The sequence below is a fragment of the Hyaloscypha bicolor genome, assembly GCF_002865645.1.
Source record: "Hyaloscypha bicolor E unplaced genomic scaffold K444scaffold_183, whole genome shotgun sequence".
Taxonomy (NCBI): domain Eukaryota; kingdom Fungi; phylum Ascomycota; class Leotiomycetes; order Helotiales; family Hyaloscyphaceae; genus Hyaloscypha; species Hyaloscypha bicolor.
In genome coordinates this window covers 1,517,732-1,536,579 of record NW_020194685.1, presented here as the reverse complement: position 1 = coordinate 1,536,579, position 18,848 = coordinate 1,517,732, and the positions used below count along the sequence as shown (strand labels likewise).

At 48.8% G+C, this 18,848-nt stretch overlaps 8 protein-coding genes across 8 annotated transcripts; 3 read left to right on the top strand and 5 right to left on the bottom strand.

Moving 5' to 3' along the window:
* Nucleotides 1-172: 172 nt before the first annotated feature.
* K444DRAFT_547458 (cupin 2 domain-containing protein) lies at nucleotides 173-691 on the top strand (the record flags this gene model as incomplete). The annotated part of the gene is made up of 1 exon (XM_024876307.1): nucleotides 173-691. One exon carries the CDS (start codon nucleotides 173-175, stop codon nucleotides 689-691), a length of 519 nt encoding a protein of 172 aa, XP_024727299.1.
* Nucleotides 692-1,689: 998 nt separating this feature from the next.
* K444DRAFT_621772 (multidrug transporter) lies at nucleotides 1,690-3,928 on the top strand. Its single transcript, XM_024881971.1, has one exon. The coding sequence runs from the start codon at nucleotides 1,855-1,857 to the stop codon at nucleotides 3,709-3,711; it is 1,857 nt and encodes a 618-aa protein (XP_024727298.1). The 5' UTR covers nucleotides 1,690-1,854; the 3' UTR covers nucleotides 3,712-3,928.
* A 410-nt stretch (nucleotides 3,929-4,338) lies between these two features.
* K444DRAFT_670125 (uncharacterized protein) lies at nucleotides 4,339-5,300 on the bottom strand (the record flags this gene model as incomplete). Its single annotated transcript, XM_024887587.1, has 3 exons — nucleotides 4,339-4,351; nucleotides 4,405-4,796; nucleotides 4,883-5,300. The coding sequence occupies 2 exons, from the start codon at nucleotides 5,298-5,300 to the stop codon at nucleotides 4,456-4,458; spliced, it is 759 nt and encodes a 252-aa protein (XP_024727297.1). The 3' UTR covers nucleotides 4,339-4,351; nucleotides 4,405-4,455.
* A 1,435-nt stretch (nucleotides 5,301-6,735) lies between these two features.
* Nucleotides 6,736-8,631, bottom strand: K444DRAFT_657385 (cytochrome P450; the record flags this gene model as incomplete). The annotated part of the gene is made up of 5 exons (XM_024886153.1): nucleotides 6,736-6,979; nucleotides 7,033-7,815; nucleotides 7,865-7,983; nucleotides 8,031-8,274; nucleotides 8,326-8,631. The coding sequence occupies 5 exons, from the start codon at nucleotides 8,629-8,631 to the stop codon at nucleotides 6,878-6,880; spliced, it is 1,554 nt and encodes a 517-aa protein (XP_024727296.1). The 3' UTR covers nucleotides 6,736-6,877.
* A 981-nt stretch (nucleotides 8,632-9,612) lies between these two features.
* Nucleotides 9,613-10,373, bottom strand: K444DRAFT_267461 (uncharacterized protein). The gene has a single exon (XM_024871452.1). It carries the CDS (start codon nucleotides 10,269-10,271, stop codon nucleotides 9,735-9,737), a length of 537 nt encoding a protein of 178 aa, XP_024727295.1. The 5' UTR covers nucleotides 10,272-10,373; the 3' UTR covers nucleotides 9,613-9,734.
* Nucleotides 10,374-10,740: 367 nt separating this feature from the next.
* K444DRAFT_267463 (uncharacterized protein) lies at nucleotides 10,741-11,679 on the bottom strand. The gene has a single exon (XM_024871453.1). The coding sequence runs from the start codon at nucleotides 11,410-11,412 to the stop codon at nucleotides 10,813-10,815; it is 600 nt and encodes a 199-aa protein (XP_024727294.1). The 5' UTR covers nucleotides 11,413-11,679; the 3' UTR covers nucleotides 10,741-10,812.
* A 1,204-nt stretch (nucleotides 11,680-12,883) lies between these two features.
* Nucleotides 12,884-14,658, top strand: K444DRAFT_648309 (Septin-domain-containing protein; the record flags this gene model as incomplete). Its single annotated transcript, XM_024885447.1, has 3 exons — nucleotides 12,884-13,460; nucleotides 13,510-13,976; nucleotides 14,023-14,658. The coding sequence occupies 3 exons, from the start codon at nucleotides 12,884-12,886 to the stop codon at nucleotides 14,656-14,658; spliced, it is 1,680 nt and encodes a 559-aa protein (XP_024727293.1).
* A 978-nt stretch (nucleotides 14,659-15,636) lies between these two features.
* K444DRAFT_267513 (uncharacterized protein) lies at nucleotides 15,637-17,265 on the bottom strand. The gene is made up of 3 exons (XM_024871454.1): nucleotides 17,070-17,265; nucleotides 16,829-17,023; nucleotides 15,637-16,617 (listed from the first exon to the last, which is right to left on the bottom strand). The coding sequence occupies exons 1-3, from the start codon at nucleotides 17,144-17,146 to the stop codon at nucleotides 15,720-15,722; spliced, it is 1,170 nt and encodes a 389-aa protein (XP_024727292.1). The 5' UTR covers nucleotides 17,147-17,265; the 3' UTR covers nucleotides 15,637-15,719.
* Between the last annotated feature and the right edge of the window lie 1,583 nt (nucleotides 17,266-18,848).

Below are 18,848 nucleotides of genomic sequence, written 5' to 3'. Positions count from 1 at the left end.
GTTGATGCAAAAGATCGTGGAGATTGGGCCTTGGATAAACTGGATATAAGTATCAAAGTGATCTCCCACATTGGGTTCATTCAGCACTCAATACTCTACCTTCAATCAACCAGCCTCATTCTCAAAGCAGCTTCAACCTCTTCAACCTCTTAAACAAATTCAATCAATCAACATGGCTCCACTTCCACCTCCTCGCATCGTCATTGCCTCCCACAATGAAGAAGGGAAGTCGGTCTTCTCTCGAGATACGGAGGCGCCTTTGTTCGGTCCCTTTGGTCTTAATTCAGGTCAATTCACAACCCTCTTCACAACCGATTCCGAACCTGCCTCCAACACGGGCGAACTTCCCTCACTCATCACAACCACCATCCCTCGCCCAGGGCCAAAAGGGTCATATTTTGGCACTTCAGATATGCCGCCAGGTGCCGAGAGTCCATTCCACAGAACCGTGACCGTGGATTACATGGTCGTTTTGAAGGGTGAGATCGTTGCGAGACTAGATGATGGGGTAGAGAAGACTATCAAGGAGGGAGAAATGATGGTGCAGATGGGGACGATTCATTCTTGGCTCAATAAGTCGGATAAATGGTGCCGGATGCTGTTTGTCATGTTGCCAGCCGAGAAGGTGGTGATGAAGGATGGGAAGGTGTTGGACGAGGCTTTCTTTCCTGTGAAGCATGCCGGGGTGTGAGCTGGTGGTATAATGCACATATACAGAGTATGTATTTAGAATCTCTGAGTCGCAGGTTAGAAACTTGTGTTTGAAACCTGGATATATCTGCACCACGTGATCTCTCGTGATTAGTTACAATGCTCTCCTTCTCAAGGGATAGTGATACAGCAACCCCAAGTTGGGAAAGGCTTCTCGTAAAAAAAATTTAACATGAATCCACTATGCTATCTCGTTAAAATGTCAAGTAAGGTTCTCACGTGCACGTGTACCAATGCCCAGATTCGGAAATTTTGTCTACATCGCTGAAGCGAGTCAACGTCGTGATTTCTAAATGCCATTTTTCAACAACTCACCTCAGAACTCCACTGAAAGAAGTAGCCAAGTGGGTAATTACGAGATTGCAGGGTCACTTCTCGTGATTCCAAGTTCGACCGAAAGCCGGCGGTGGGCCAATGTACATCCGATTCGATCCCGCCATTGTCCCAAGCGTTTCAAAGCACAACGAGGCTCAGTAATCACGACTTGGACATGCGAAACGGTGAGTCTTTCTGTTCATGGTGCAGCGAATCACGAATGCGATCGCAGCTGGTGGTGCCAAAAGCTGCCCTGCAAGAGCCTCTCATACGTCACAGCTTACTGTACATCATGGTTGTCGCACGGAATTAATCAGCAACTTGCTTTGTCCTCCCAATTTCATCGGATTTTAACAGGCACTTGGCGAGCGCCACCGTGCTTTCGTCCGCAGATAGGCTTTTAGCTGTCCCCAACCACCTCCCTACTCCGCATGAGAGGTCGGCTTTCTTTGGCCTTCAAGTACGGACACGGCCTGTGTTAGTAATGGTCAGTGCGCTGTGCCAGGTGGACAACGAGTGAAAGCCATCGAAATTGATTAGAAACGGAATTAAGTGCCTACGTGCGTTTGTCAGGTCCAGGGTCCAAGCTACCAGATCACAGCTCCCATGTCAGACGGGCAATAGTTGTCTATCAATGAAGTATATATGCTGTCTGGTGTCCCAGTAAGTTGTTCTTCATTCTTCATTCGATCCATCTGCTCTTGTGTGCGTTCTTGTGCTACGCCCTTGAAGCTTCCGCCTTGATTTGAGCTCAGCCTTTCGATACTTCCTTTTGCTCAACGATACCCCTCTGCGCCTATCCCACAAGCTCTCTGTACACACGATACCATGGCGGAGATTATTCGAGAAGCCCCGTTGGGCCAAATTATTAGATGGGCCACGAGGAACAGACTCTTGAAATATCCAGAAGAGATGGAAGGTTTCGAATTACCAGCGACATACAACGCTGTTCTAAATTCTACTACCTCCCAGGAGAAAGGGCAAGCTCCACGATCATCACCACCGGTATCACGAACAGTAACGCGGGAGAAGACTCGGCGATCGAGTGACGGATCCAACGAGTCAGCTACCGCCGATGAGACCAACACTGTCAGTGAGGACTTAGAGAAGGCTGAGACACAACAACCAGGACCTTACGAAGACCCGGTGGCTTTAAACATCAGCCGAACCAAAAGCCGTTTGTCAACAGTGCCTTACACCGAGGATCGTCTCGAACTCGAAGCAGAACTCGCCATTGAACGGACACAAACAAAGCCAATCGTGCCAATCAAGACAGCAGACGGAGTGGTCCTGGTCGATTGGTACACAACCGACGACCCAGCCAACCCCCAAAACTGGAGCAATGGCAAGCGTTTCGTCGTCTCTCTGATCATCTGCATGTACACCTTCGTAGTCTACACCGGATCGGCAATCTACACCTCCAGCGAGCTTGGCGTAATGGCAAAGTGGAACTTGAAGCCCGTCGACGCCTCTTTACCACTCTCCCTCTACGTCCTGGCCTACGGAATGGGCCCCCTCCTCTGGGCACCTCTCTCCGAAATCCCCATCATCGGCCGTTCCCCCGTCTACGCAGCAACAATGGCACTTTTCACCATCCTCTCCCTGCCAACCGCCATGGTAAACAACTTCGCAGGGCTCCTTGTCCTACGCTTCCTGCAAGGCTTCTTCGGCTCCCCCTGTCTCGCCATCGGCGCCGCAACAATGCAAGACATGTACTCTCTCCTGTACCTGCCATACGCACTTGTCGCCTGGGTATCAGCAGCCTACTGCGGTCCAGCTCTTGGGCCATTGCTGTCAGGTTTTGCCGTCACCGCGAAGGGTTGGAGATGGTCACTATGGGAGATCCTCTGGGCAGCCGGGCCCGTCTTCCTAATCATGTTCCTGCTCCTCCCCGAGACATCAACACCCAACATCCTTCTCCGTCGTGCCGCTCGCCTACGAAAACTCACAGGCGACAACAGACTCAAGTCTCAGTCTGAGATTGACCAGAAGAATATGAAGCCCGGCGCGATTGTCATCGACGCAATCGTCAAGCCGATCGAAATCACGATCAAGGACCCAGCAATCGCGTTCGTGAACGTCTACACTGCGATCATTTATGGGATATATTATAGTTTTTTTGAGGTTTTCCCTTTAGTTTATCCTGTGTACTACGGCTTCTCACTCGGTATGATCGGTGTTGTGTTCACTTGTATCTTGGTCGCCTGTCTTATTGGTATTGCGGTTTACTGCGCATATCTTCATTACTTCCTGATCCCAGATATCATGAAGCACGGTCTGCGAGCCCAGGAGTCGAGACTCGTGCCAGCGCTCTTCGCTTGTTTCGGTCCAACCATTGGGTTATTCATGTTTGGGTGGACTGCGAGACCGGATATCCATTGGATCGCGCCCACCATCGGTATCACGATCTACGGAGCCTCTGTCTTCGTCGTCATGCAATGTATCTTCGTCTACGTCCCGCTTTCATATCCTCAATACGCCGCTTCACTGTTCGCAGGTAACGATTTCTTGAGGTCTGCGTTTGCTTGTGGTTCCATTCTGTTTGGGAGACCGCTGTTCATCAATCTTGGGGTTGGCAAAGGTGTTAGCGTGTTGGGTGGATTGAGTGTAATCGGTATTATTGGGATGTTTGTGCTGTGGATCTATGGCGCCAAGTTGAGAGCAAGGAGTAAGTTTGCTATCTAGGTAGCGGCTTCTTTCGAGCTTGATCCTTTGCCTGGATTTGGAATACAGGGTGTAGTGGGGTTGGAAAAGGATGGGTGTTCAGGGTTTAGCGAGTAAGGGGTTAGAGAGAATTGGTCTGGATGAATCAATTTGGATGTGCAATTGGGGTTCTGGGCTTGCACTGCATCCTGAGTGCCGGCATAATAAAAAGAGTAATATATCATAGAACCGAATTTCTTACACTGATCTTACGCTTCACATGCGAATGAAAAGTGGTTATTCATCAGTGAGCGGCATGCATTTGTTCTAGACTGAAACCATGAACACGGCGGCAGGTAGAGCTGACTCCCTCAAGGCTTATGCTGCTAAATTAGGGCGGATGCTCAAGGGTGGCCTGCAAATTCCCTTTCCGCCGAGGACTAGCATGCGATATGTTGTATAAGCTATCACATGCTCCATTTTGGTATGGTATTGCGAGCTCGCGATTAGTGAACAAGATCGAGTAAAATGCCGTTACACAAGACAGCTTACAGAAGATAAGCTTGCTGAATGGCTTCGTAGGGATTTGAACAGAATATATGCTTACATTGCAACTAGGGAAGAGCGATAGCAAAAGGTTGGTAATTTTTCTAGTGTTAACTGACTCCTGAACAAGATAGCACTACAATTCTGTTAGACACAAACAAGAAAAGAAGTAGGTCGAGGCTTACTTACCCGATTCTCGGTGGACCTGGCAGTTTTCGTTGACTCAAGAACAAGATACCATTATGTCAAGTCGACGAATCTTCCTCCATAAACGCCGTTGGAAAATCCACTCTCACGATGCAACCCCGTCCTCCAGTTGGGATTTTCGGGCTCACCAGGACCCACTGTCCATTCCTTCCTCAAGCCAAATACGACTTTGTGACTCTTGAGTCCCCAGGCTTTGAAATGTTCCGAGGGAGCAGGAAGATCGGGATTGATCTGAAGCTCTCGGTTCTGAAGACGAAGAGGAAGCTCTTTGGAGAATTTAATCTGACCTCCGTTGCTATAGAGACTATCCTTCTCCGGAAACCAAAGACAATGCTCTGCCCACACGCGCATATCATGCACCTCAGTCAATTGTTCTAACTTAGGCAGTACATTGACAACACGTTCGAGTCCTCCCGATAGCGTTTCTTGATAGGTACCGTTGTCTCCCACGGAAATGTACCTTCGTCGATGAATAATGACATATCGAAGGCTAGATAACGGATTTGGGAGAGTTCGGATTGGTTGAGAATGGCGAAGAAGAACGCAAGTTCGTGGAGGATGCCATAGTCCAGGTATATGGTATCCAGCGCGTAGTTAAAGCGTGTAGTAGGAGGATACCAATATGTACCGAAACAGAGTGGGTACAGTTGGATGATTGCGGCGCGAGAATCGCGGGACACTTGAAGTGCTGGGGGGTTACTGACGAGGGCTCGGAATCCAGCATCAGGATAACGTGCCAGTTCGACAACACGAGGCTCGAGCGTCAGCTTCCATATGATTGCTCGGATCTCTGTCGGTAGCTTGGGAAAGAGCGAGAACTTAGGACCTTCGGGCGCGGACTTCTTGCTTCGACGAGCCCTCCTCATCGGTCGAGGCATCTTGGATTGTTCAAATCCTGTCGAGAACAATCAGAATTGAGGAACTCAAGACACCGTCGAACCCGGGGGTTCGGAGGTGATGATGAGAAGGTGGAAGAGAATGAGTGAGGCGGGGCTGTGGACGTTGATCTCGCGAAGGAGGCACCAGCGTGGCTTCCCCTCAGCACAACTACAGCGAACGAGTCGTGCTTGTTGAAACCAGGAGAATGCTCGAACCTTGAAAAGAAGTTTACTTACAGTGCATCAGAGAGACAGAACAGTTGAAGTGAAACCAGAAATTGCATTTCTTTTCTACAACCTCCGCCTCAGCAGAGTCCAGCTTGTTCGGGCACCCACATAACTCAGAATCCTTACTTTGGCACTATATCCAGACCTGCAAACGTGGACGGCACACTCTCAGTCCCCCTAATCTTTGAATTACCTAGTCCTGTGCATACCTTGCTCAATGCTGTTAATTTCCGTCTCTAGCCCTCTCTTCCAGAATATCAACGGCGGGATTCAGCAGGGCTGACCAGCCCTGCCGAGGCCAGCAGCGTCTCTCCATTGACTTCCTCGCTCCGAACATTATCTCGAAGTCCCGCTTTGGCAATTTCTGCTATTTATTTCGCAGATTCCGCGCCGAAAATGGAGCAGCATCCAACCAGCCAAGAACTCCATAGTCTCGCGGAGCCCCATCGGCTCCTCCTCCAGATTTCGACCCTGCTCCCTTCCATGCACACCACATTTCTCCAATCCGAGGAGTCATAAATGAGAATCTTTCTTTGCAGAGCGGGCATTGCAGAGATGTGTTGTCCGAGACGTATCGAAATTGCGAGAAAAGAGTAAGTTGTCGCCGTACGCGAGGTTCTTGACGGAAAGGACATCTTTCCGTTGTTCATTGACGGGGGCATAGGTATTCAGATACAAGATGTCGATGTCGTAGCAAAATCGGATGTACCCTGGATCGGTAGCTGTTCCGAAACAGATTGAGTACAATCTCCCAACTTCCTCGCGCGACTCCTGGCAGACTAGCGCAACAGGAGTTGCTAATTTTATGTGGAAGCTCTTCGACCGGTGAGGATGGAGCTTGATAAGGCGTAGCTCGGTGGTGCCGTGCCGTGCCATATCTGGTGATCTCGAAGTCAACATTACCAGATTGGGAAGAGTTGTCGCGGTTGGAAAAATGCTTGGGTGGTGTTTTCTTGTTAAGGCTATGTCTAAAGAGAAGACATATCTTGCCAAACACCTTGGAGATAAAAATTGAGCTTGGAGAATTGAACATACCTGGTGCCGAATCTCATGGGGCAGGTCCTTGAAACGGCAGAAGCTAATCGCGTCACGTCGTTGACGCCATCTTCATCGATTTGTTCGCGAAAGGCAGATGTGATGAGAGAACAGGTGACTGGACGAAAGTAGAGCGGACAGTGGAAAGAAATAGAATAAGTTGGCTGAAAAAGGAATGCAATATGTGATATGTGGCTCTAGTTGCGGGACGGACCATGGGTGAGTTCCTTTTTCTCTTCTGGCATCTACACTTCCAATTCTTACTAGAACAGAAACCCGAGAGTAATCAAAAGGATCGAACTTAACATTTTCTATTACCTATCCTCCCGCAGCGTCAAGTAGACATCCATGCCCTTCTGCCTCACAAACCACGCATTGATCAACTCCCACTCCTTCTCAGGATCCTTCAACCTAATCTGCTCATCCCGTTAGCGAACATCCCCCTTCACTTTAGTAAGTACCAACTCACCTCATACCTCCAAAACAACGAAGGTATAACCTTATAAATCTCCAACAAGCTAACGTTCTTCCCAATACACGTCCTACTCCCCGCCCCGAATGTAAACGTAGCTCTGATCATTCCCCCTGCCCTGGCCTTGAACCGGGTCTCTGTCTCTCCTTCCTTTCGCAGCCAGCGATCGGGATTAAACTCATTTGCCTCTGCACCAAAAATGCTCTCGTCTCGGTGGATTATCCATGGCGAAGCCCCAATGATCGTGCCTGCCGGGAGGGATGGGCCATTTGGGAGTTGAAGGCCAGGAGCAGGGACGAGACGTTCAAGTGGAAGACCGACAGCAGGATGGAGACGGAGCGCTTCTTTGATAACAGCATCAAGATACGGGAGGGATTGGGATTGCTTCCAAGTCATAGGAAAACTCAACTTTCCTTCTGCAAAGGCAGTCGAGAGCTCAGTGTTCAAGCGGGCGAGAACTGGTGGATTTTTGAGAGTATAATAAAGGACCGCCCGGAGTGAGATTGCCGTTGTGTCTGAACCTGCAAACATGTTTGTTACCGTGTAGGAGAAGACTTGTTTGTCGTCTACGATGTCAGGATGTATGGTTTTGGCTTCGAGAAAGCGTGTTAGGAAATCTTTCGGTTGCTTGAGGGATTTCGATATCTTCTCGTTGGTGTTGAGGCGTTCATCCAGTCGATCTCTTGCGAATTTTGCGACTGGCGTTGTTTTGGTGCCGAAGAGCTTGGCTCGGATGGGGTTCTTGACGAAGACGTAGTCGAGCCATGGCATTTGACCTATCTATAATCTTGGTCAGCTGGAGGGTGGTGACAAGGTTTCTGAGACATACTTTGCCGCTGTAATCGAAAGTCTTCTCCAATGCTGCGATGATGCCATCTATGTCTTGGCCTTGCTCGAGAAAGCCCAAAGACTTGCTGAATGTGAGCTCTCCGATAGTATCAAACGCGTCTACATTCTGGTAAGCTTGAGTATGTCACACGATGAGGGAACTTTACAATATTGAAGCCAGGTAGCAATATTACAAGGTAGCCCTGGCTTAACAAAGAGCTCGTCCAACTGTGTTACCAGAGCTTGAATGGTCCTGTTGACAAAAGGTTCAAACTCCGTAAGTGTTGTCATTGAGTAGGCTGACGAGATGGGTTTCTTGATGGAAGCATGGAAGTCCTCATCCAGGGATGTAAATAAAGTGACAGTCGGTTTCCCATTAGCCAATTGTTGCTGCACTCTGTAGAATGAACTCTATCCTCAATGTTAGCTTTGGACGTCCAAACTAAAGAACATAGATGTTACCTTTGCATACCCCGAATTGATGCCATAAATTGTCTTCAAAACTTGTATGTTCTTGACACTGACTGCTGTTGGTCCCAGTCGAACATAGTCTCCATATTTCTGATGCAGTTTATAAAGGGTGATGTCTGGTCGACCTTTCGCGACATCGTGGTATCGCCATATATTAGAGAATTTTGCAAGCCAAGGGCCAGGTATGGATCGTAATCCTGGCTTCAGCCAATTCTGGAGCAGAAATGAAAGCACTAATAATGCCCCACCGAAAAGCGGGTGCTGCCATAGCCACGAAATGAGATCAAGGGAAGCCATGATCTGACTTGGCCACAGTGTGTCAAATGAATAGATTAGATTAGAATACTGGCTAGTAATCTAATCTATTCATCAAAAATACCCATTAATTATATTCTAATCAGATTCTAATTAAGGTAATCATGAATATTCATGAATATTTTGATTACTATACACGTGACTATTGCACGTGATATACTAACCTAATTAGGTATGGCTCCCGATCTAGCATCGTCTTTGCAAGGCTTTCGACCCACTAATTAGGCAGCGAGGTGGCGCTAAGGCGACACTAGAGCGGGATCTCTACTTAATTAGGCCAGCGTATCACGTGCCATAGTCACGTGCAGAGTAATCAAAGTATTCATGAATATTCATGATTATATATTCTAATCTAATCAAATTATTTAAGCATTGCGGTAATTATATTCTATTCAAGCTAATCATGAATATTCATGAATATTCGGAATACCTTGATTACTTTTTTGACACACTGCTTGGCCAGACGGAAAGGCGATGAGACCTGCAAACTGAAGCAAGAATACTAAGGCTCCGGGTCAAATTCTCTGAGGCTTCTGAGCATCTCCAAGAAATTGTGATATCCTCTAGCTGATTTCAGCCCTTTCTTGTGATCAGGAGACTCGCGAAAGAATATAGCCGCTCCATTTGAGGTGCGGGGAACGATGAGCGGGGAGGAGCAAGGGTTTCCTCCTGCGTATAAGGAACCAACAGGCAGACTTTGATGATCGAAACTCGATGCATCAGGCTCTGCTAATAGGCTCATTCCGCTCGCGACTTGTACCCTGATGGAAGGGGTTCTGATCACCATTAACAGGCAGACTTGGTCTCCCAGCTCGATCAACCACCTCCAGCAGCACCAGATTTGAGTTTCTCATTGCCAAACTAGTTAAATGAGCGTAGCCTATCTTTGAGAATTCGGGCATCAATTGGCTGCCGTGAGGAAAGCTTTGGTGATATAGATGGAGGTCGAAGTGTGGCTGAAGAGCAGCTGACACATCCTCGGCAATGAAACAGATCGAAACCGAATCTTCCACGGCCCTTCGATGCTTCTACAAAGTGGCAAGCTCCAGCCAAGAAAGGTGGCACAATGCCTCAACCTGATCTTTCTAGCTCTGCGGAACTGTACCTTGGATTCTGAAGTATGCGGAGCTCCAGGTCTGGAATTGAGAGATGGAAGCGTCGCTGCAGCGTATTTTAATTCTCGATGAGAATCGAGGACAAACATCTGGTAGGACGTCAGACTTGGTGCCCCATACCGTCGCTTTAATGTCGTCAAATTCCCCGATTCTAGACCTCAACTTGGGTTGAAAACACCATCGACCTCGGCCGTGCTCGATCACCGCGTCGTCCGAACTCCACGGTCTTCGCTGAGCCGCCGGACGATCCCATCTTTCAGTGGCACAGACGCTGTGAATGACTCGGACTTGGACACAGACGGTGGCATGGGAAGCTGCACGGACGATGTGGATTGGGATGATGGGATGCAGATGAGGGGTCGTGACTTCGCGAAGTAGTGGCTTATCGTGAACTCGTGAATTGGGGAGCACATGGCATAAGAGACAGTAGTTATGGTGCTCCCCTTGATTGCCTCTGATGCAAGTTATATCGGTCCAGCATATCATGACCCTTGATTCATAAGCCATCTTAACGCTAGCCCCTTGGGTGTCTTGAAAGCAAATCGAACTCTGTTCCGATTTTCTATCTCAGCAAACCTTAACGCTCTTGAGCCCCGATGTTTTTTGAAATCTAGATCTGTGCCTGATTTCTCCGAAGCAACACCACGTAGACCCGAATAGTCTATAACTATCCGCTCGAGAGCCCCACTATCCTTGAGAATCCATTATCTCATGGCGAGAACGTCTACTTTGCCTTGGTTGGTCGCCAACCCCAGATGGAACCTATCTTGGGAACATCGAAGCCGTTCAACAGGTCCTTACAGGCGGGTTTCTCCATATAATTGCGCTGCCGCTCAAAATTATCCAAGTGGAATTCGAAACAGTAATCCTGAACGTCATCGGGGAGCTCGTCAAAAAGCTTAGTAGTTCCATCGCCCTCTGGGATACCATGTTCGTGCCACATACCATCGATTTTGACGACAATAAAGAATTCTTGGAGGGCAGGCATCGCAGCAACCGCCATCTTTAAGCAGTCCATATTGTCATAGAAGTTATAGCCCATGTCGTCTCATTTGCGGGCCTCGTCGATGAAACGGTCGACCGCGATAGATTGAATCTGTTTCAACTCGACATCCCCGAGACTGACAAGGAATTTAGGGAGCTCGGTCCAGATCATCTCATCAAAGCATAGCGTGTCCATCGAGAAGTTGAACACAATTCTTGGCTGGTGGAGGATGCTGCCGAAGCAGAGAGGGTAGAGCAAGCTGACTACATTGCGGGAGTCTCTGTTGACACGCAGAGCTACTGGGATCCCGACGTGAGAATAGTACCCGTGATTATAGGTGTAGGCGATTTCGACAGCCCGAGGTTGGAGAGTAAACCTCCAGGTAGCCTGGCGGATCTCAATTGGTAGTTTTGGGAACAAGGTGAACTGCTCAAGATAAGGCTTCCACGTTTTTGAGAGACCTTTTTTTTTGGGGCGATTTTGGGAATGGGCTGTCCGAGTTGGAGCAGTCTTCTGAGATGTCAGAGTCCGAGAAGTCATCCGGGCCCGGGTTTGCGAAGCTTTCGTGGCTGGAGCAGACGATTCAGGATCCATTGTGACAACCGCTGTGCTCGATGTCTCTGGGAGCTCTGCCTTGGTTGTAAAAAGTTGTTCGGAATCCATTGGCACAGTGACTATTGTTGATCCCGCAGGAACTGGTCGGCACTGTGCATTTGAGACAACTAGCGACTTGCGATAAATTCCCCGATCCGTGAGCGCAACGCGTGCAGAATGCAGATATCGCAACGACCTCAGCTTATCAGGCACAAGTCCTTGAGAAACGTGATGAGTGCTCTACCCCTCATGTAGAGCGAAAACACCACAGCTTGAGAGCCGGAACGCCGCAACGCCGTGTCACGAGACCTGCGCTCTCCCCTCGTGTCAGCGAGATCTTGTCAAACGAGAGATAGCCGCCTCGGCAGGGCCCGCTGAAAAGGCACTCACCTTGGTCTGTAGACTCTGTAACGCCCGTCTCCAGATGCCAGCCTCAGAAGCCGCGCTCTCCCCTACTCTCTCTCGTCGGCCTGGGATGAAGATCAGATTTCCCCTTATATTGCGTGCCAAATCACAGTGAGTCCGGCTAATGTCTGAGCCCAAGCCGTTCGCGAATGGAGAATTTCTGGTCCACTGGAGTCGCGTCACGTGCTGCGCTAATGGTGTGCTACGCCAAATCGGGGCGATAGCGTCTGCCCCCTTTCAGACCTCTCCACGAGTCCACAGGAGCCAGCATTTTATTTCGTGCAACCTCCTCCTCCTCGTCCTCGAGCACGTACGACCTCTGCCTACCAGGAGCCTCGACAGCTGTAGCCCTCTGGCCCCTCAATTGTGCCTTCGGCCAAAGATACGGTGCGTTCTCTTCTCTGCAGCCCGCGCAAATGATCCGCCACAATTAAATGACAGCTTCACGATCCCTGTCAATATCCCAAAACCCCCTTTTGCCGCGTGAAGTCCACGGCCGACCTCACAAAACTTTGTCACATCCTCCCAACATCAACACCACCACTGACATCGTCGCGCCGGCAGCAGATCGAGTCTCACGAGCGACGTACCGAGACCAAGAAACCTCTGCGATTGCGCAAAGACGCGAGTGACAGCTGGACAAGCACAATTGGTACGTGTCCATCGTATTCCCTGCGTTGCGCATCACCCCATCCCATCAATACGAGGCACAGGTGCACAGCCATTTGTCTTGAAATTATCTGTATTCATCTGAACGTTGCCGCGGAATACAAGCGTCAGTTAAAACGGAAGCTAATTTCGAACCTTCGTTGATGCAGACTCTCTCCTCGCACCTTCCTTCACCGCAAACACGGTCGATCCTTCTTCATCGTAATCGAGACAATGGGTAAGCAATACATTTCTTTTCAAAGGAGCAGGAACCCGGGAGCCATGGCCAAATGCACCCTCGACGTCACGAAAACTACTTGGTCGAACATAAACACCCAAAACACTCTCGATCGGCATAGCGCTGTGGAACAACGGTGCAATACCGTGCCCAGAGGGCTTGCATACTTTCAAGCACCATATCCAACCTCTTCACACATCTTGCAAACGGATTGAATAAGGCAACAATTCTTGGCTGGTTTCTTCCACGATGACATCCGCCTTCTCTAGCCTTCTGCTGCAGTCGCGGGCCACTCGTTCTGAGAGCTCCTCGAAGAGCCCAGTCATGGTAGTCAAAGAGCTTGAGAGCACTGGCGACCCTCGGATCTATCCAGGAAGCTTGCATCGTCACCAATGGTCGAATCCCGCAGTGCCAATTTATCGCAGCATGCTCGATGTCGACACTCCAAGCCTTCAGGCTATCGCTATCCAGAAAGAGGAATCCATGGAAGACTGGGTGACCGAGAAGCTCAGTCAGACAGCACGAAAGCATATCACGAATGATTGGGCTGACATCTTATGTTTCTACACAGCTACAAATGGCGTTCCCTCAGTGGCACCAACTCGAGCCTCCCCAGCACCGCAACAAAATGGCAAAGCCGTATCTTCCCAGGAGATACCACAAAGTGTGAGCTCAACTGATCCAAAGATTGCTGCACAGCAGGCGAGCGATATGCGAAACATTGTCCGAAGAAAGTTGACCGGCTATGTTGGATTTGCGAATCTGCCAAATCAGTGGCACCGCAAGAGTGTCCGAAAAGGATTCAACTTCAACGTTATGGTAGTTGGTATGTTGGGTCTTCCACGTGTGATTCATCCATATCTGACAAACCAAAGGTGAATCTGGCCTCGGAAAGTCCACGCTGGTCAACACCCTTTTCAACACCTCGCTCTACCCACCGCGGGAGCGCAAAGGACCTAGTCTCGACATCATCCCAAAAACGGTTTCCATTCAATCTATTAGCGCGGACATTGAGGAGAACGGCGTTCGTTTACGTTTGACTGTTGTTGATACCCCGGGTTTTGGTGATTTCGTTAACAATGATGAGTCGTGGCGACCAATTGTGGACAACATTGAGCAACGCTTCGATGCTTACTTGGATGCGGAGAACAAGGTCAATCGTATGAACATTGTTGACAACAGGGTCCATGCTTGCGTGTACTTCATTCAACCAACGGGTCATGCTTTGAAGCCGTTGGACATCGAGGTCATGCGCAGACTGCATACCAAGGTCAACTTGATTCCGGTTATTGCCAAGGCTGATACCATGACTGATGAGGAGATCATTGCCTTCAAGGCCAGAGTACATTTGATGAATTCAATTCCTTAATTGAGGCTAACTTTTCCAGATCCTCGCTGATATTAAGCACCACGATATCCAAATATTCGAGGGTCCTCGATACGAACTTGACGATGACGAGACGATTGCCGAGAACAACGAGATCATGTCAAAGGTTCCATTCGCCGTCGTTGGTGCCAACTCTGAGATCACGAGCGCGGATGGCCGTAAGGTCCGTGGACGCAAATACCCATGGGGTATCATCGAAGTCGACAACGAAGAGCATTGTGATTTCGTCAAGTTGCGCCAGATGTTGATCCGAACACACATGGAGGAACTCAAGGAGCACACCAACAACGCTCTGTACGAGAACTACAGATCCGAGAAGCTCACCGCTCTTGGTGTCGCTCAAGATCCAAGTGTATTCAAGGAGGTCAACCCAGCTGTCAAGCAAGAGGAAGAGCGCACGTTGCACGAGCAAAAGCTCGCCAAGATGGAGGCCGAGATGAAGATGGTCTTCCAGCAGAAGGTTGCCGAAAAGGAGAGCAAGTTGAAGCAGAGCGAAGAAGAGTTGTACGCGCGTCATCGCGAGATGAAGGAACAACTCGAACGCCAACGAATGGAGCTGGAAGAAAAGAAGTCACGAGTCGAGAGTGGAAGACCATTGGAAGAAAAGGGAAAGAGGAAGGGATTCTCGCTCCGTTAAGCCGACTACACCACCACATCGGACATACCTCCGTCATTCCGGTATCGACACGACCAACAGGCACTTTACTTTCAATTCTTGTCTCTTTAATCACAGATCCTTAATACTGCGGAATATGCCGAAGAGTGAGGGGGAGCAATGAGAGGGTGTAGTGATCTAGCTTCTGCGAGGCTGGTTGTTTATGCCAGAATATTCGTGGCAAGCACGGGTGGATTCGAGGAGTTTGCTTGCAGGATGAGGATGGAAAAAAGAGTGGTCCAGAAATCACAAAATTGGCTGAGCGCTTTTTTACTTGCCTTTCTTCCCTTCTTCCTGTGGTCTGTTTTCTTCGGAATCGATCTGTATTTATTATGATAGCTCGAGATTCGCTCTCCTTTGGGTTTTCTTGTTTTGCTTTGTTATGAAATGGAAAAGGGATATTATCTCAAAATCATGGCCCCGATTGTGAGCTTTTAGCTTTGTCCTTCTGCCAATGCCCGAAACTATCCGTAGTCACGGGACGCGCAAACATTCAGGACTTAGCTTGTCTCGATTAACAGCGAGCGGTAAAAGGAGAAACTTGGACCCGCTATCCGTGGATAGAGTTCCTGAGAAAAGCCACGAACAGAAGAGGTTTAGCGTCAGTACTATTTTTCATCTGTTGAAGTGCACTCCATCCGTCCCATATCGTTTTCAATCAAGCTCTTGCCGTGGGAAAAGTCCTAAGCTCCCCTTGTACTCTCACGCATCTGATCCTTTAGAATGTTCCAAGCTCTCATGAACATTCAGGAACTGAAGATATTTTGTCTTGACCCTTATGCGTTGAAATAGCATATTCTAGCCAAAAAAAAAGGGGGGGCGGGCGTGGTATTTACAAATTGAATGCAAAGAACACACATTTGAATGTAACTAACATCGTATTAGATTAAGGTAAATAGATAGTTTCAGGCAAAGGCGAAATCACGTCAAGTGGACCCGAATTCAGAAATAAAATTCATTTGTTTGCAATTGAAATTCCTCGAGGGTATCCGCACCATCTCAAACTCCATTCCTTTCCCATTTCCTCCAGCTTCCCCCCAGACTCAATACAACTTAGCAGTGCAAATATCCCCCTCTCCATGCCAATGATACTCGCAGGGGTCAGCATCCTCCGCCTCCGCAACCTTCATCCCATTCTTTCCTCTCAACTCAGCCAACACGTCCATACCAAGCTCATTATTCTCCTTCATAACATCCCAAATCCAGTCCGTCTCAACACCTCCAATTCCACCATCATTTGGCGACTTGTTCATAATTGCATGTGCGAGGGATCGAGAAACATACAGGCGGAGCTTGGAGCCAACGCTGGTCTGCGAGTAGATGTACAAGATGGATGGGGCGGAGGGGGAGAGGTGGTGGGTCTTGTAGAGTTGGGTGAGAGCGTCCATGCAGATTGCTGTGAGCGAGTCGAGACGGTAGCGCTCGGAGACACAGATTAACCTTTGCAGGTTGTGGCGGCCTTCTCTGCTTCTGGCGTCCTCTTCCTCTTCCTTTTCGCTAGGACCAGTAGATTTCTTCATTGATCTGGTGAAAGTTGAGCCGTTGGTGTCACGCTCTGCCTGCTCCTCGAGAGTGTCGATGAAAGAGAACATGCGGCGGCGGAGGTTATGAGCGCAATTGCTGATCGGATGGTTGAGACCGTTGAAGGTGACTGAGTTATTGTACAAGCGGTCGAAATGGGGCTTCAGTTCGTCCAGGTTGTTGTACCAGTCTCCCCAGACGTTCATTTCGATAGTAAGGAGGTCAATCGGCTGGCCGACCTTTTCGGCGTAGGCTTCTGCGATCTCGGGCCACAACTCACGGGCAGGTCGTTGGAATGGCTTTCCGTATTCGGACTTGCGGACCCTGCCAAGGTAGTTGAGGAGTTGGGTCTTTTGCTCAACGGTGATGATGAATGGAGGAAGGGGGATGACGTCGGGGAGAGTACCTCTGTAGAGGTACCTGCATCATCTCCAGTCAGCGATTGCACTCCCAGTTCCCAATGTAACTAGAAAGGAGAGATTTTGGGTGTACTCCAAGTTCCCGTATATCTGAAGAAAAGGACCTCTGACGGTCCCACAACTTCGAGTGACATTGGAAAGGGGGAATTCTTGAATATCCCACAGCTTGCAGATCATTCAAGGAAGGCGGAAGCAGTCGAGAATATACATACTGAATGACGAGGGAGAATACATAAGGGTCCTCGTCGGGGCGATCAATCTCTGTGACGGACGGTTTACTTGCGAGGTAATCTCTGAAGATCTCGCTCCGGGCACAGAGACGGTCTTTATGGACTTCGAAATGGCGGGCATCCTTGCCAGTGCCGACCTTGATAGTGATTTTCTCGACTTCGGGCTGACCTTTTTGGCTTTGAAATTGTTAACGTGGTGTGTTGAAGTGTGAAGGGGGCTCACTCGTCAGATGCTGGCTGGTGCATGAGGAGACGCGCCATCGCTACTTCAGCAGAGACTTCTCGGATTTGCGCCATCATGGTTCTGTTGGCCGTTGATTGATTTGTTGGAAGGTTTGATGGATTTTGGACATTGATTTGAAATAAACGTCTTGTGTGGTGGGAAAATAGGATGGCTGGGATCCGAAAGACGTCCGATATCAGTCATCTTGGAGTGAATATCTGATGTTTAAGAAGCGTAATAAACATGTTGAAAGGTGAATACTGGGTGCCGTAAGATAGAATCAACACCTTTGCAACTTTAAAATCGGCAGTTGACGTTATTCAACAGAAGTCGTGTGATATTTCATGAGTTGCAAGTGTTTCAAGCTGCTATCGATCATTGAAGGGAGAGTAGACGCTCGTAGTAACATGGATGAGGAAGTTGAGAAGTGGCATACTGTTTTCTTTATGGCATGCTATTTACAATGGTGAAGAGAGACCGTATGCTGCCGTTTTGATACCTAAATACCTCCAAGCTGTCGCTTCCGAGTTCAGGATTTTCCGAGATTGCTGCTTGCAACTTTGGCCTTGCTCCAATTTAGCTTGGTGGCTTCCTCCTCCCGATTGAAAATGATGTAAGCTGCGCAGCGAGAGATGGGGATTCGAAGCTTCGAGGCCGCGTGGGTGAGACTGTAGACTTTTGCCGTTATAGTCGATGGTGGGACGTATGTTAGTTTTTTGCCTTCATCACGTCAACCAAGCCAATCGCGGTTTTGTCTGCCAGCTTTGTAATACCATACTTTTCGGCGAAGACAAAGAGCTTAATATACGGCTCATCACACTATCGGTCTTTAAGATCTCAGTGGCATCCTTGTAGAGCTACGCGCGGGAGAGATGGAAAGCCTTTGGGCCGACTTCGGGCAAGGTAGCTTGTTGAGATGTTCCCTCAGTGAATTGACTGTTGAATACTTTGTCGAAAAAGGTGACCTTTTGACAGATCAATTTCTTGTAGAGAGAGAATGTCTCCTCATTCTCGCCAGAGCCAGCTTTAGCCGTTAAAAATGTCGACCCCGAGCTGGCTGTTTTCATCAGTATCTGCATTGCATGGAGCATCAACGTCGAAAGCCTACTCGCTAAGGGGCATAAGTGTGACGGTATACTGAACCGGTGGGATTGTTGCCATGATAAACGGCGTATCTGGAGGAGCTGTGTGTTGACAGCGTTCCGGAGCGGATGTAAAGGCCTCATAGATCGGGAGGGCTGGGAGCGGCTTGCGATGGTTCTAGAAAAGTCAGCCTCGAAGAACACTTCGACACCACTGATTTATGTCGGCTTACGCGAATCACGCCGAACCTCTCCTGCACGTCTGCTTTTGTGATCAACTCAGTGAGTAAAGTTGTGGTTTTGCTTCCGGAGTGGGTGGAAGGGAGGAACTCGAAGAAGATTGAAGAGGAAGGAGCGGAGTTAAACGCGAAGGTATAGATTTAAGCAGTTCCGCAGCTCGCTAAAATAAAGAATGCAAATTCACTTGGCGGCGTCGACATGAAATTACCTTTAGCAAAAGATTTAATTGTATCAAAATAAGCATGGAAATTATGGATTTCGATTCTGATTGCCGATGTGGGCTGCGCAAGCTTGCTAAATTTTGCTGGGATGTTTTGAGAGGAGAACACTGAGAATTGAAGGCATTCTCGCCCGTGACGGCCACCTGGTTTGGGCATGACCTTTCGGTTAGGACTTTCGAGGGCTAAACGATGCAATATTTTCATATCAGTATCCCATATGACCCTGGTGCCAATAC

What these genes read in the sequence shown, in the direction of transcription:
- K444DRAFT_621772 (XM_024881971.1), top strand. Translation starts at nt 1,855, where the DNA reads ATGGCGGAGATTATTCGAGAAGCCCCGTTGGGCCAAATTATTAGATGG.
- K444DRAFT_267513 (XM_024871454.1), bottom strand. Translation starts at nt 17,146, where the DNA reads ATGATGGCGCAAATCCGAGAAGTCTCTGCTGAAGTAGCGATGGCGCGT. An exon ending in CACCAGCCAGCATCTGACGA is followed by an intron (nt 17,024 to 17,069) that starts GTGAGCCCCCTT and finishes ACAATTTCAAAG; the next exon opens with CCAAAAAGGTCAGCCCGAAG. An exon ending in GTATTCTCCCTCGTCATTCA is followed by an intron (nt 16,618 to 16,828) that starts GTATGTATATTC and finishes GAGATGATGCAG; the next exon opens with GTACCTCTACAGAGGTACTC.
- K444DRAFT_267461 (XM_024871452.1), bottom strand. Translation starts at nt 10,271, where the DNA reads ATGGCTTATGAATCAAGGGTCATGATATGCTGGACCGATATAACTTGC.
- K444DRAFT_267463 (XM_024871453.1), bottom strand. Translation starts at nt 11,412, where the DNA reads ATGGATTCCGAACAACTTTTTACAACCAAGGCAGAGCTCCCAGAGACA.